The sequence below is a fragment of the Periophthalmus magnuspinnatus genome, chromosome 6 (genome assembly GCF_009829125.3).
Source record: "Periophthalmus magnuspinnatus isolate fPerMag1 chromosome 6, fPerMag1.2.pri, whole genome shotgun sequence".
In the NCBI taxonomy this organism is placed as follows: Eukaryota; Metazoa; Chordata; class Actinopteri; order Gobiiformes; family Gobiidae; genus Periophthalmus; species Periophthalmus magnuspinnatus.
Window position 1 is genome coordinate 8,473,650 of NC_047131.1, and position 16,683 is coordinate 8,490,332.

Below are 16,683 nucleotides of genomic sequence, written 5' to 3' on the forward strand. Positions count from 1 at the left end.
TTCTGGAGATTTGCACTGGACAAAAACAAACACAACCTCTCAGTATCATTTGATCTGGACTGACCATAGACTCGACCACTTACATTTTTCATGGGAAAACTGTAGATATAAATCAGATCTAAACCAGGACTAAATCCAGGACTTAAACCAGTACTAAACCCAGACTCAGACCCGTTCTCTGCATTAATCCCTCAGTATTGGTGTCCATATTAAATATCTGTTTCCCATGTGTGTGTGACAGGTGCAGCCTGAGGCCACTTCAGGGACACTCGGGAAATCAGAGTATTGAGCAGACAGTGTATGAAATAGGGCTGTAAACTGTGACACTTGTGACAGCTCATATTTTCTATGTAGTACAAATTTCAAAACAGAGGTAGGACTTAAAGAGGAGATATTTTACTTCTGCGTGGTATTAACTGTAACACATAACATATTTACATCACCATGTTTCCTTTTATTGTTTTGAAAATGTTATATTCACAGAAAATAACATATTAAAATGACTCTTCCCTACCCTCCATGCTAAGTCACTCCCCCTTCAGAACACTATCACAACACAATCAGTGCATCCCGCTAATGAAACTACTACACATCAAATCAGGTTTGTGAAGTTGTAGTGTATTGTTTCCTATCATGATTTTGTATATTTATGTATATTTATTATTGATTCTTCCATGTCCTTTAGACAGGTGTGACCCGTGTGCACTTCAGGGACCCTGCGTTAGATTTTGTGGTTTGAGTGAGTACTTCAGGGACCCTCTGTTATTAGCCTGTTGTGGTCTGTAGTTGAATTCCCAACTGCTCAAAGGCACTGCAGCCATAAGCAAATCGATCACGCTCCGATGAGAGACAGGCATGCCCCACATTCCTCTGGTCTGGTCTTTGGTCTGGTCTTTGGTCTCTGGTCTGGTCTCTGGTCTGGTCCAAATCAGGACCGCTCTTGGGCTTGGTTGTGAGCAGTGTATGGAGTTTCTAACCTACTCTGATCTCAAACCACAAAAACCACACTTATCATATCACTGTTTCTCAACTACAGCTAAACAACTACATGACTTCAAAAACAACAGACTCGCTTCTGAGGAGGCCAGTCCCAGTGGGGCCACAGTGGCTCAGTGGTTAGAGCGCACGTCCACTAACCATAAGGTTGGACGCTCAATTGCCACTTCTGTCATTGTGCCCTTCATAAAAGAAAAATTCAAACCTGTCAATAGGACAAAAAGTTTTATGAGTGAATTAGATTTTTTCATTTACTATGGATCATACCTGGATGATTACACAGACAGTGTGTCCTTAGGCTCTTTACCCACAATGCCTAGTATGAAAGTGGTGAGTGAGGAGAGATGGTTGGAGGGCCTGATGGCGCCGTTTGGCAGCCTCACTTCCATCAGTCTGCCCTAGGGCAGCTGTGGCTACAGTGGTATCTCACAGTCACAGATAATGGAGTGAGTGAGTAATGACTACACTGCAGCAGTCTGAGGACTCTGCATTTTGCACTTTTGACTCATTGTTCAGTGTCTCTGGGTTAAACCTCAGGAGCAGTGGACCAGGTCTGAGCAGCATCCTGGTCTGGAGGATTAATGTGCATGTTTGGGTAAGCCTGAGGAAACTTTACCAAACAAACACGCAGACAAACACACGCACACACACACACAAACACACACATACACACACACTGGTAAAGTTCAGCAGATTGTGAAAAACAAACTGTTTCATCAGCGCTGGTTCTGGGTAACTGCAAAACACAATGTGCCTAAAAGTCCAGTGTCCATGAGAACATGATGACACCACTCTACTCGCCTCTGATTTATTTGACTCTTTTGGCCACCTGTTTCCGTGGAGATGTTATTGCTTTGCCTGGAATGCTCCACAGCATTGCTTTAAAATGATCTATATCCATGGAGACAAGTAAGAGACCAGTTTAGAGTTTTAGTTTCTGTTATAGAGATAAAAATGGATTGGATATTTTTCAGCTTTTTTTTTTTTTGCCTAAAAACTAATTAAGTACATGTATTTGAATAAATGTAACACAGACATACTTAATGCTGTATCGTGAAACATTCCAGGCAATGTAATAGATTTCCATAGAGACAAGCAGGTGGCAAAACCCAACACTAGAAAAGTTACTTAGTGCCGCTTTAATATCAAAAACACCACACACTCCCATGAGTCAGTATGTTTGCTTTTCTTCCTCAAACTGAGCTTCCCTGAATAACTCTCATTTCCTTTTAAGTGAATTTGGAAACAGAAATTCCCAAAGCCAAAATGAGTGAGCGGAGCCTGAACCTTCGCCACATAAGCACTTTGTCATTGAAAACGCTACTGCTGCCATTAATTTATGCTCTGTGCAAACTCAGGGCTCCAGTAATGCAACAGCCATTCATCACTGAGAGATGAGAAGGACAAACCGCTGCAAGAGGTTATATATGGAATAATATTTCATGACAAGATACTGATGTTTTTTTCATTTTTATGGTGTAGCCCTATTGACCTTGGTTTAGAGCCGGTTTAATCCTGGTTTAGTACTTGTTTTAGATGTGGTTTGGTTCAGTTTCAGTTTGGATGGAAGACCGCTGGGAATACCAGGTGCCACAATGAGGCAGCAGTGGCTCTAGTGCAAACTGTTGTTGTGTCCTTAGGCAAGACACTTTACCCACATTTAATGGTATGAATGTAATGGCAAACGGTTGCATTTTCATATAGCGATTTTCCACCTTCAAGGTACTCAAAGCACTTTATATGAAGGAATCACTCACCCAATCACACACACATTCATACACGAGTGGACACAGACAGTGGAGGTGAGGTGGGTTAAGTGTCTTGCCCAAGGACACAACAGCAGCATTCATCTGTGGGAGCTGGAAACACATCGCCAACCGGTAGGTCAGTGGACCTGGCCCCTCTACCAATGACGATTTGTTGCCCCTGATGTGGTGTGGGTGTGAGTGTTGGTGGTGGTCAGAGGGGCCGATGGTGCAGATTGGCAGCATTGCTTCAGTCGACCCCAGGGCAGTTGTGGCTTTGAGTGTTTGGAAAAGCTCAGTATATTTAGCATGTTCAGACCAAGTCCTGGTTTAGTCCTTGATTTGACGTAGTTTAGAGTTTGGTTTTGGTTAGCCTGGTTTAGTCCTTCTGATTTTCCAACCTGTCTTGTTTATCCTGACATAGACCTGGTTTAGACTTAATTTTCCCTTATGTTCAAATTGTCGGTCTTAGTGAGCACATACTTATCTCAGATCACACACAGCCCCGTAGCCACACAGGCTGCATATATGTGGACGTTAGCCGGGTTTACTTAAGCTTCAGATAGGTCAGAATTCAAAGGTCAATTTGAAGAAAGTCGGTCTTCAAACTGAGCTGGAGTTATGAGACTAATACAAGTGTGATTAGGAGGAGGACCACCCAGGACACGCTAAGGACTGAAGCGAGAACACGGGATTAGCACGTCAAGGGTAAACGTCCATCGGAGACCGCCATAAGGGAGTCTGCACAAACTACTTATGGGTGAAAATGTAGACAATGCATAGAAATGAGCTTAGAGGTATAAACTGACATCTGACCCTCTCCTCTGCTCCATCTGACCCTCTCCTCTGCTCCATCTGACCCTCTCCTCTGCTCCATCTGACCCTCTCCTCTGCTCCATCTGACCCTCTCCTCTGCTCCATCTGACCCTCTCCTTTGCATCCTCTAACAAATTCTACCCACCAACCTCATAAACAAATAGAAGAGACACAACTTCAGCTCTGTTCCATTTCAGACATGTTTTCCAAGAGGGAATCGACAACATTCCAAACACTAGAAACATTCACAGTCATACCACTCTTTAAAGTTGCACTATGTAACTTTTCTTGTAGACAGCACACCACGCTGGCTGTGTGTCACTACGGAGATGTGTGTGTCTCTACGGCGATGTGTGTGTCTCTACGGAGATGTGTGTGACTTTATGGAGATTAGATTGTACAGTTTTAGTTCATAATTCAGCCTTCTACAGCTAAAATCTTGTGTTGTCAAAAATTCCCACTAGTACAAAGAAAAAAGTATTCAAGATAAATATTGAATGGTAAGTCGATAAAATAATTACGTGACAGGCCTAGTTGTAGGGTTAAGAGCCATGATGAGGGTAGGGGTCAGTCTCTACCAGAAAAGTTCCATAGTGCACCTTTAAACAACACTAAAAATAAAGCTTAAATGTCTCTTACCACGTTGTAGCAGGATTTGTGATCGGTGCCGGTGAAGTGGTACGGCTCCACGGTGCTGCAGCTCTGCATGTACCTCCGGATCATGTTGTTTATGTGATTTAAAGAGAAGACACAGACCGCCGAATCTGACGTAGCTTCGGGAGAGTCCGGTTTCCCTTTGGCAAACGCAGCAAACAACACATCGTCATTCGGTCCAACTTTCAGCTGCTTCTGCAACTCCGTGTCTTCCTTGATTTTGCTCACGTACGCCCCCTGCAGGATGTTAAAAACTTGAACGTCTTCCGTGGAGCGCTTGCGCCGTTTGTCCGTGCTAATGCACTGGAGTGGCATCTCCACGTAGCGTCTAATTACCGAATCGGTTGCGCACATTCGTATAATTCGGGTGTGGAAAGCTGTTGAATCTTTACTGACGTGTTGTACTGTTAGAAAGTACGTAAATGGTCCACTGTTGAAGGAATAAACGTAGCGTAAGTAGTAGTTTCCACGTAAAGATGCTAGCAAATCCATGTGCGCGCCGCTAGAAAAGAACGTGAATCCGTTTTGGCTAGTTTTCATTTTACGTACAGAGATTGTGTGCGTGTTTGGTGTTGTTGTGTTACCAGGGATTTCCGAATTTCCGACGAAGAATTTGATTAGGTTGCTTTCTACGTTGAGAACTTGTGATCCGGAAGCGCTAACAACAACATCCGAATCAACTCCTTTACGGAGCCTAGCTCTATCGGTAAAACAGTAGACCTCATCATCAACCATTTTGGGGCCAATTTCGTCATCTTCATACAAAACGTGCCGTCTGCAAATCCCGTTATCTGCAGATCCGCAGCTGTACAATCCTTTATCGTAAATGTTTTCCGTTACCAAGGCAATATTCCGATTGTCGAGTTTAGTGTTCGGATTGTGTGTTTGAAGTCTGCAAGTTTCGTTCGCTCTCAATGGTCCTGTGCTGTATTCCGAGAGTTTGGTGAGATTTGGCGACAAGGCGTAGATCCGGTTCGTAGCACCGACATAAATGATTCCGTCCAGTGTGACCATGTTTTGGATTGGGAATTCCGAAGTGAAAGTGGGAAGTTTGTAGTCCACATTTAAGTTGATTTTGGAGTTTTCAGAGGAGTGGTCGCACTGAGAGGAGGCAGAGGAGAGAAGAGACCAGAGGAGGAGCAGCAGTGAGGGGTACAGACCAGAGGCAGACATCCTGAAACAGAGAAAAAGATGTTAAATCACACCTATTCTGCATAATGGACTTTTCAGAGCTTTTAACCATGTTATAGTGTTACATCCTCTCACCATTTACTCACCCAAAGCTGATTTTCTTAATCAGTGATATGCATAGGATTTAGCAGTAGTAATTTTGGTACAAATGAAAAAAAACAAAAAAAAACTGCAACTCACTAGCTTGGATTGGATTTTTCTTGTTTTGTCTGATTTTTCCTGTTGTTTTGTTTTTGTGTGTAGGCAGCACGGTGGCTGAGTGGCAACACTCATGCCTCACAGCAAGAGGGTTTGGTTGGATCCCCGGGTCGCCCAGGCCTTTCTGTGTGGAGTTTTTCATGTTTCTCCCCGTGTCTGAATGGGTTTCCTCCGGGTACTCCGGTTTCCCCCATCAACCAAAACATGAACGCCCTTCGAGACAACTGTTGTGATTTTGGGCGTTACAAAAATAAATGAATTGAATTGAATTGGAGCTACCTATTAGTGCCAACAACTTCAACTTCCTGTATATTCCTTTACCTTTCCCCCCTTATAATTATCCTACAGTGAGTCAAGTAACTGCCAGAACAGAGCAGTGATCTCTGACATTTAAAACAAAGCTTGTTCTATTCAGGGTAAAAACACAAAATGCTCATTTTTAAATGTCATGAAAGTGACCTATTGTTTTAGAGTGTTTACTCTGGATCAACAAATTCACACTAAAGACATCCTGCTCCAGCGCCCCCTAGTGCTGGTCTGATGCCTTACAAAAACAGGTTCTTTTAGTTGTCTGAATTCATGTGCTGTTTCAGTCCTGTTTAGTCCTGGTTTAATCCTGGTTTAGTAATGGTTCAGTTTCAGTTAAGTCTTGGTTAGGTCCTGGTTAGTCCTGATTTAGTCCTAGTTTGTGCCTTGTTCAGTCCTGATATAGACTTGGTTTGGTCCCGTCAGACTTGTCCCCTAGTAGTTTTGTCCCCTGTTTAGTCCTGGTCTAGTTCAAAATGTGTCTTGGCCCAGTACAGATATATTATATAAGCAGCTCTTGAGGTCAAAATAAGCCCACTGTGAACTGTCTGCATCTAGTTATAAAGTGCTTTATTGTCAGATAATCAGGAAGTGCATGTTAGCATACTAGTTGTTGTTAGCTTTCCTGTAACAACAAAACTTCGACAGCCTATAAAGTGAGGAATAACTTTGGACTACTGCAAATGTTTAAAATGAACTAGTTCTGTTTTTTTATGACAGTAAAAACAGGTACAGCTCCTTTAGGGGTCATTGTGTCAGTGGCATGAATTTGTATCAGTATTACGGTTTATATCTTCAGTAATATATCATACTTTAAACTGTGTTATTGTGTCAGGCCTGAGTGTGAATCAACAGCTCTGAGTGTATCCCTATATCTGTGAATGATCTTATCTCCAATGAACCACAACTGCCCCAAACAAAGAGCCTTCAGAGAACACAGATTTACTCACTGCTCCACAGACAGCGAACGCACCGCCGACTGAACCCACAGAGACAGAGGGCAGTGAACGCAAATTAATACTTCACCAGCGGACTCTTCTGTGTTTGGAAAGAGAAAACAGCTCCACAAACTGAGGTCTTCTACATACAAAAATAATTGGGTAGTTTTTATTTTTATTAGTTTGAATTTGAATAGGTTGTTTATTTTATGTTTTTAGATTTTAATAAAAGCGACTGTTTTGCTTTGCTATTCCCTAGTCACAAATGTTGAGCCTAATCATTTCTATCAGTGACTAGACCCAAGAAGTCACTGTATTACAACACACATCTGCGTTTGAACCATATGAACTTCAGCTGCTCCCATCTGTATTAAATATTATTGGCCTATACAATGTTATGATGTCATTTGAAACCCAGCCATATAATTATCATGACATTTTTCTCATATTTTGCCAGTGGAGAGATTTGATCAGAACGTCCGTTACCATGGCGCACACTCATGCATTCCTCTGGTCACTCTCCCTTTCACTGAAGGAGCTGAGTAACTCTGATGATGGGTTAGCACATGACTGGACACTGCCTTAAGACCGGAACTTTCACCACAAACCAAACCAAGAATAAACGAGGACTAAACCCGGACTAAATCAGGACTAAACTGGGACTAAACCAGCACCAAAGCAGCTCTGAACAGGGACTAAACCAGGATCAAACCAGGACTAAAGCTAACCAAGACTACACCGGCTCTTAAACAGGTTTGAACCAGGGTAGCAAGTACAAACACTGTGCTACTACAATTGCTTCTACTTCTACTGCTGCTACGAATGTTACTATTACTGCGATTACTAGTACAATTACTACTATTGCTACTACTACTACAACTCCAACTATTAGTACAACGACTACTACTTATGCAACTACTACTACTACTCCTTCTGATACAGTTCCTCTTATAAAAGTGGCGGCTGCAGTCCTGCCATAAACACAAATACACAGATACATTTGAATATGAATTTGCATGATTTGGACAGATGTGGTTTGAACCGCAAACAAACCGTGAATACTTGGCACAGAATGTATTTACTTTATAAGTGTAAGTATATGTATAGTGTTCATGGTAATGCAATATCGTGAAGCATTCCAGGAAAAGCAATAACATCTCCATAGTAACGAGTAGGTGACGCTCCGCCAGAAGAAAAGTGAGTTTGAACGTTCATTAAATGTTTATGTGATTACAGCATTTTGGTATTGATTGGAGCGAGACTTATAATCACTATTCAAACTGGATTATTAGCACAGCGCTGACTCTGAGTAAAACGTGTCTGTGACGAGGGAAACATGGCTGAACTCTCTCAAAGGAACTATAGGTTTTAAAAGTGGTCTTACAATCACAACTGAACCAGAGCCTTAACCTGCAGGTAGAGAACACACAAGAGAACACAAACGCAACTCCAGGTGTGTTTTTGAGGAGGTAACAGCATTATAACATGTCTTAAAGCTCACAAGAGTCAGTTTTGGACCTTCACGAGTAATTCTGGCATGTTTCCTTTAAGTCTAATCTCCACTGAGTGTCCAAACCTGAACACAGCGTTACACATGACCAAAAATGACCATTGGCAGGGCTGAAAAATGATGTTAAAATGATGAAGAGGAGTGACAGTGACAGGTGCAGAGGCAGGTGTGGAGGAGGCCCTGCCATTGGCGCCAAAAGAGACTGGATTCCACAGATAACACAGGGCTGAATCAGAGCGCTACATTCAAGGACCAGGGGAAAAAACAGGGAAAAAAAACAGGATGGACTCATGTAAAATGTAACAATCCATCCACAGGCATTCTTATGACCTCGTGTTTTTCTGAGTCTCTGTCTGCCTCTTATCAGTACGTTATTATTCTTATTTTGAATTCAAATTGTAAAGCTGCACTGTGTAACTTTTCTGGCGAAGTATCTGTTACTTTATGTATCCATGGAGATGTTACCGGTTGGCCTGGAATGTTCCACAGCATAGCATTAAACCGATCTGTATTCACTGAAACAAGCAGGTGATGCCAACGAGCCAAATATTATGCTAGAAATAAAAACGCAAGTAGGTTTAATGTCATACTGCGGAACATTCCAGGCAAAGTTCTAACATGTCCATAGAGACGAGCAGGTCACGTGCCATACATCAGAAAAGTTACACAGTGCAGCTTTAAAGTGCTTTCTCAATTTTAATTCAGGTTGAAAGTGTTTTTAATCCGTCATCTAAAAAAGTCCATTATTTGCTTTGGATCAACATAAATAATATTATCACCTGGAAAGGGCTAATGCTGCGCTGTGTAACTTTTCTTGAATGTTCCACAGCCATGGAAACAAGCAGATCAAGGCACCAGACCAAAGTACAGGTTGGATCTCTGGAGAGGCGATGCTACACTCACTAAGAATACATTTTTTCAAGGTATTTCTGAGCTGCACAAGCGTACACTTAATGCCATACTGGGAAACATTTTAGGCAAAACAATAACATCTCCATGGAAATAAGAAGAAGACTGGTTATTCCCCACGTGAAAAGTTCCACAGTGCACCTTTAAATATGTTTTGTGTGCGTATTAATGTCAGGGATTGTTTCTATACAACCATGAAACTCAAATCCATTCAGAGCACTGGAGTCACGGTGCGCTTGTTTTCGGGAGCGACGTCGCGCGTGAGTAATGTTCCCGGAGCGCGAGGCACCTGCGCGAGCACAATGAGGCCGAGCGCGAGGGTCCGACTGTGAGCGCGAGACAAAAGCACGCGACAAGAGTGAGGAGCGGGAAACTGAGTCAGAGACACACAGAGAGGCAGCGGGAGGGACGAGAGAAAAGAGGAGAGGAGAAGAGAGAGACGGGGGAAGAAAGGGGGAGGAGAGAAAAGAGGGGAGGAGAAGAGAGAGACGGGGGAAGAAAGAGGGAGGAGAGAAAAGAGGGGAGGGGAGGAGGAGAGAGAGGGGTCAGAGGGGGAGGAAGAGAGGGAGGAAAGAAAAGAGGAGAGGAGAAGAGAGAGACGGGGGAAGAAAGAGGGAGGAGAGAAAAGAGGGGAGGGGAGGAGGAGAGAGAGGGGTCAGAGGGGGAGGAAGAGAGGGAGGAAAGAAAAGAGGAGAGGGGAGTATGAGAGAGAGAGGGTCACAGGGTCAGAGGGGAAGAAGGGGGAAGAAGAGAGGGAGGAGAGAAAAGAGGAGAGAAAGAGAGAGGGGAAGAAAGGGGGAAGAATAGAGGGAGGAGAGAAAAGAGGGGAGTAGGACAGAGAGGGTCAGAGTGGAAGAAGGGGGAAGAAGAGAGGGAGGAGAGAAAAGAGGAGAGAGAGAGGGGAAGAAGAGAGGGAGGAGAGAAAAGAGGAGAGAGGGTCAGAGGAGAAGAAAGGGGGAGAAAGAGAGGGAGGAGAGAAAAGAGGAGAGGGGAAAAGGGGGAAGAAGAGAGGGAGGAAAGATAATAGGAGAGAGGGGTCAAAGGAGAAGAAGGGGGAGGAAGAGAGGGAGGAAAGAAAATAGGAGAAAGAGAAAGAGCAAGGGGCAAAAAGGAAGGGAGAAAAAGAGGAGAGGGACATATAACAGAGTGAGGAGAGAAGATAAGAGATGGTGTAGAAGAGGTGAGAGATTGAAGGAGAGACTGAGAGGGAGATAGAGGAGAGAGAAAGGAGTAGGGGGAAAAGGGAGAGTTTGATGTGAGGAAGAGTGAAGGAAAGAGAGGAGAAAGAGGGAAATAGAGAGGAGTTAGGAGCAGACTGAGAAGAGATGAAGGAGAAAGAGAGAGTTGAGTGGAGTAAAGTGAGAGAATGGAGGGGAGAGAGGATCAAAAAGGAAGAAAGGGGGAAGAAGAGAGGAAGGAAAGAGAGAGTAAGAAGAAGAGGGAAAAGGAAAGGAGGAGAGAGAAAGAGCAAGTTAGTGAGGGGGTAAAAAGTGAAGGAGGAAAAGAGGATAAAGTATATAACAGAATGAGGAGAAAAGAGGTGAGAGTGGAAGGAGAGGCTGAGAGTTAGAGGAGAGAGAAAAGAGTGAGGGGAAAAGGGGGAGAGTTTGATACGAGAAAGTGAAGGAGAGAGGAGGAAGACTGGGAAATAGAGAAGAGCGAGGGGCAGAGGGAGGAGAGATGAAGGAGAAAGACAGAGATGAGTGGAGGAAAAGTGGGAGAGGGGGGATAAGGAGAGAGGGAAAGCGACGGAGGTAGAGAAAAAAGAAATAAATCTGACAAAAATAAGAGGAGAGAAAGAGAAGGAGGGAGAGAAAGAGACGCACGTTTACGCAGAGAAGAAGAGGCAGGTGATTTAAAGTAAAAAGATGTGGGATTAGACTTGGATCAACATGAACCTGACAGGTCTGAAGAGGGACTAAAGTAGGACTGAACCAGGACTGAAACGGGTTAAAGCAGGTCTAAACCAGGACTAACCAGGACTAAATGATCAATGGGCTGTAATTCGGTCTAAAACAGGTCTAAAACAGGACTAAACCAGGACTAAACCAGGACTAAACCAGATCTCATAGTGAAATATTGCTCAGTATAAAGTCACCTGTTTCGGAGCAGCAGCAGCAGCCTTCTCCTTAGTTCAAATCATATTCCGATAAATTCCCGTCAAACTCTTTCTTCCGCTCCAAAAACTTAATATTTTCTCTTCTCTTTCTTCCAAAAATAATCCGCAAAAGTTTAAATCCAAAGTTTCGCTCGTGTTTGTGCAGTTTGCAGCACGTAAAGTGACGCACGGAGTTACGTTGTGCCACTTCAAGCCTCTCTCGTGAGACTGAGGGCATCCAGCGCTCGAGCCTCTACACGCGCTCCCCCCCGCGTGCAGGCCCCGCCCCCTCACACATACACGCGCACGGTGACGTACAAACAGGTGTGCACGTGCGAGAGACACACACAGACACATACAGATACAGACAGGTAAAACAATAAAACCAAACAGAAAACAGAAGGAATTCTACCACATTTGACACTATTTTATGATCTCTGTTCTAATGTTGTTTCCTCGTCACAATGTTTAACACACGAACCCTGCATATTTAGGCTGAGTTCTTTTCTCAAACAGGACACACTCTGTTCCACCTTGTGATGTCATGTGGTAATACAGGAAGTGCTCCACTGTGTTTTTAAACTCCACACACCTTCACTAGAATCATTTGGATCAGTTCAACTCTGGGATTGTGAATCTCTGCTGAACTAAAGGTAAAAGAAGCTGTTAATTTGAAAACTACCACTTTATGACATCACAAGGTGGAACAGAGCATTTTGAGCTTTGGAGATGTGGACATGTGAATGAAACAAAACACAACTCCAGGCATGTTTTTAGGAGGTAACACCATTATAACATGACTTAAACCTCGCAAGAGTCAGTTGTGTGTAATGTAGGACCTTTAAGAAACAGAAGGGATAGAGAAATTATAAACATGTAATAAAATATAGTTTAAAACAATATAGAGCTTGGGATCATCCAAAATCTTTATGTCACTTTTAGACACACAAAACACACAGATGTGTCGTGGAACTGTGGAATAACCTGCTGGTCACTATTCTTCACACTATGGTTTGAATAAATGCTAACGCTAGCATTTAGCAAATTAAAATATCCAGTGGTTTAATACTGGGCTCACTGAAAATTCTAGGAGGTGTGATGACAGGTCTATTACTCTACTCTAAGTCTAAGTAAAGCATTTTTCAGTTTGTGTTTTGTCTTTTATTTGTATTAGTCTAAACATATCTATTGCATAGACACGAGTAGGCCCTTGTTAACTTTACGGTTGCTAGGTAACAGCTATGGAATTACCTCTATGCTGCCTGTGTCCAACCAGGAAGTAAAATTGTAAACTTTTTTTTTTTAGTAAAATCTTAAAGCCCCAGTACCAGTATGCAACTTTTTTGGCCAAAAATAGACTAATGTAGTGGATGTTTTTATTGCAAAATATCAAAATGTGCATCCTTACTGTGAGTGGGCTTGCATCTCCACAGACTTCACTCTTACATGGCCTGAAGAAGGGCCTCCACCTGCTTGTTCCTTTGACTATAATATTCCACAGTATAACATAAAACGTATCTGTCTATCTGGTTTTAACTTGCTATTTCTGTAGAACTGTGCAGGTGACGTGCTGTGTCCAGGAAGTTACATGCTGTAGCTTTAGATCTACTGGTGTTAACTATGTTACTGTGCAATGACTAGTCTCACCTGCTCTTTAACATCAAAGTCAGTTCCATGTAAGAGAGGCCCGAGGAATGTCCCACCTAGATCTGACTCAGACTTCAGACTCTGCTCCTGTGTGTCTGTTGCCGCTAAAGACCTGAGCTCAGACTCAAACTGTGAATCAGAGACATGTCCGGCTCTGATCCTCAAAGATAAACACAGAGAGGAGGGTCTGACATGTGTGTAATTGCGTAAAGGAGCTGAAAGAACCTATAGTTAAAACTGCGTTCTCTGACGGGTGAGTTTGGAGCAGTCAGTCACATGAGAGACTGGGTTTAAACCAGGTCAAATTCAGGACTAAACCAGAATTTAATATGAACTAAACCAGAACTAAGCACCAAACAAACCAAAACAAAGACAGCGACGCCAGCGGCCAGTCAAGTTCAAGTGTTCACCTGAACATTACACCTTTTCTCCAGTGTTTTCACAGCTCAGATGGATTATGCAGAACTCCCCTGAGTGACACACATGAGTCGTATTACTCAGAGGCGTCGCTAGGTAACTTGGCAACTAGGTGCACCAGGTGAAGGTGAGGTTTGGCACCTTCTTCTTTATGGGCGTAGTTTGGCGCGCCCTCCAGCAGATATACCCAGAGCCGACCCTGACTTTGGCAGTTTAAACTCAAGTTATCAGGAGGTAGGGAGAGGGTGAGGAGGTCAGTCACATGGGAGGAGCTCGGAGTAGAGCCGCTGTTCCCCCACGTCCAAAAGTGGATCCTGGACGTCTCCCTGGAGATGTGTTCATGTCCCACTGGGAGGAGGCCCCGGGGAAGACCCAGGACACACTGGAGGGACTATATGTCTCTTGGCTGACCTGGGAATGCCTCAGTATGTAAAATGTGTGTGTGGAATGGGAAGTCTGGGAATCCCTGCTTAGACTGCTGCCCCCATGACCCCACCCCGGATAAACGGAAGAAAATGGATAGATGGTGTGCACCAGATGCCCTCCCTCGATCATCAGTTAAAGGTTTAATCCCACATGGGGGGATGTTTTGCACCAGTTTACCCTAATCTTTGTTGTTTGTTTGTTTGTTACAGCCTTTATTTGAAGTATTTTGTGCAGATCTTTCTGATGTGTAAAATGTGTGTATAAAGTGCAGAGACTAAACAGACGTGTCTGCAGTGAACTCACTCTGAACAGTGAGAGTTTTATGGCTCTGTGTAAAAGGCTCTAATCTCTCATCTGTAACCGCTTACCTCCAGAGAGGACTGTAAAACTGTCACTACTACTGCAACTGCTACTGCAACTACTACTACTGCTACTACTGCTACTACTGCAACTGCTACTACTGCTACTACTGATACTGCTACTACTGCTACTGCTACTGCAGCTACTGCAACTACTACTACTGCTACTACTGCTACTACTGCTATTACTACTGCAGCTACTGCTACTACTACTGCAGCTACTGCAACTACTACTACTGCTACTGCTACTACTGCTACTACTGCAACTGCTACTACTACTGCAGCTACTGCTACTACTGCTACTGCAACTACTACTACTGCTACTACTGCTACAACTACTACTACTGCTACTACTGCCACTGCTACTGCTGTTACTGCAACTACTGCAACTACTGCTACTACTACCACTACTACTACTAGTAGTAGTAGTAGTAGTACTGCTGATACTAAGGTTACTACTATTACTGTACTACTACTACTGCTGACATTACTACTACTACTACTACTACTACTACTACTGGTACTACTACTGCCACTGATCTAAACCAGGACTAAACAAGAACTCAACCAGGACTATACCAAGATTAAACCAGAACCAGATCAGGACTAGAACTAAAGTGAACTGGGATTAGATTAGGGCTAAACCAGGACTGAACCGGGGTTTACACAGTCTAACCCAGAACTAAACTGAGACTAAACCAGGAACTAAACCAGGGTTTAACAGTATGTAGCTGGTAAAAGTTTCCAATTTAAGTATTTCTGTTGAATGTACAAAACACCTCTGCATCTGTCCACAGTCATATGTTTAACTGTTCCCATGTTTGACTAAACATAGTGTTTATTGTTGAACCAATATTTAGCTTTAAAATGTTCCGCAGTGCACCGCATCCGAGGGGCGTGGGGCCACATGTTGAGAACCACAGTAAACAACAATAATGCGTCATGAAGGAGGAGGGTAAATCCTGCAGTTTATTATAGAAAGCAATGGAGAGTGAATAATGCCCCAGGAATTAGACCGAGCCACCGCAAGCAACTACTGTTAGACCGCACCGCAAAACCAGGTCTGAAGCAGGGCTAAACAAAAACAACACAACAACAAAACCAGGACTAAACCAGGACTAGAACTAGGACTAAACGGGGTATAAATAAGGACAAAACCAGGACAAAACCAGGATTTGAACAAGTACTAAACTGAACAGGACTAACAGAACTAAACCAAGACTAAACCAGGAACTAACAAGGACCTGACCTGAATCATGCATAAAAACAAAACACAGGAAGGCCTAAAAACCAGGACTAAACTAGGACTAAACCAGGACTAGAACCAGGACCTAACCAGGTCTTAATCAAGTCTTAAACAGGACCAAACTATACTATAGCAGATCAAAACTAGAACAAATAGAATTAAAACCAGGACTAGACCAGGACTAAACAAGGACTAAACAAGGACTAGACCAGAACTAGACCAGAACTATACCAGGACTAGAACAGGACTAGTCCAGGACTAAACAAGGACTAGACCAGGACTAGACCACAACTTGACCAGGACTAGAACTAAAACTCGGACTAAATCAGGACAAATTTGCTGAATGTCTGACCCACTCTTTACCCCCATTTCACGTCAGGCAGTTCTGTAATTAAAGCCTAAACATTATTGTATAAGCTGCACTATGTCTTTTATCTATCTCCATGGAGACAAGCAGGAAGTGGCACAAGGTTACAAGTTACAGGTTACTGGTCAGATCTGTGGAGAGGCCAGTCTGTTTTTCAAGGGCTTTAAAGCAATAAAGACATGTGTAATTGACTAAAGGCTAGAGATATGTTTAATGCTGTACTGTGAAAGTGTCAAGGTGAAGTAACAACATCTCCATAGAGACAAGCCAGTAGTGTACTATCCTCCAGAAAAGTTACATAGTGCAGCTTTAAATATGAAGTCTATTATATAAATCCAGGCGTGTAGATGAACCCTCTTCTCCTTCAGAGCGTATAACATTAGACCGTATCTGATGTGTCCTGTGTTCTCTTTAATAAAAGGCCCGAGCTGACAGAGGAAATCAAAGATGGCGGCGCGATAGTAAACAGGAAATGGAATGCAGCGGGCCCCTGTCACTTCCTGTGTTTTTATGATGATTTTCTACAAGGCGTTATAATGTCTGACTCACCTGCTCTGATAAAGCAGAGGTCAGAGCGGGTCAGAGGAGCTGTCAAACTAATAACAACAAGATGAACAGTGGAACATGTGCGGCCATGACAACGCAAAACATACAAAAACATCAGTAGATAGAACATAATGCCACAGTATGTAACTTTTTAACAAAAATCTAATTGCACTGAAAAAAAAAGCATGTATCCTTACACTGAGCGGGCTTGCATCTCCACAATCCTGACTCGTATTTGGACCTCCTCCTTGTTTCCATGGAAATATTCTTCTTTTGGCTACAGTGTATCTTGAAACTTGAAATCTACCGTCATG

At 43.1% G+C, this 16,683-nt stretch overlaps 1 protein-coding gene across 1 annotated transcript in view; it reads right to left on the reverse strand.

Annotated features, from left to right (window-relative positions):
* The window catches only part of met (MET proto-oncogene, receptor tyrosine kinase), a 69,333-nt gene extending 57,763 nt beyond the window's left edge, over positions 1-11,570 (reverse strand). The window contains exons 1-2 of the mRNA XM_033967963.2: positions 11,362-11,570; positions 4,197-5,385 (exon numbers count right to left, since the gene is read on the reverse strand). Of these exons, the coding sequence (XP_033823854.1) occupies positions 4,197-5,384 (1,188 nt within the window). The 5' untranslated portion in view covers position 5,385; positions 11,362-11,570. The remainder of the gene's footprint in view (positions 1-4,196; positions 5,386-11,361) is intronic.
* Between the last annotated feature and the right edge of the window lie 5,113 nt (positions 11,571-16,683).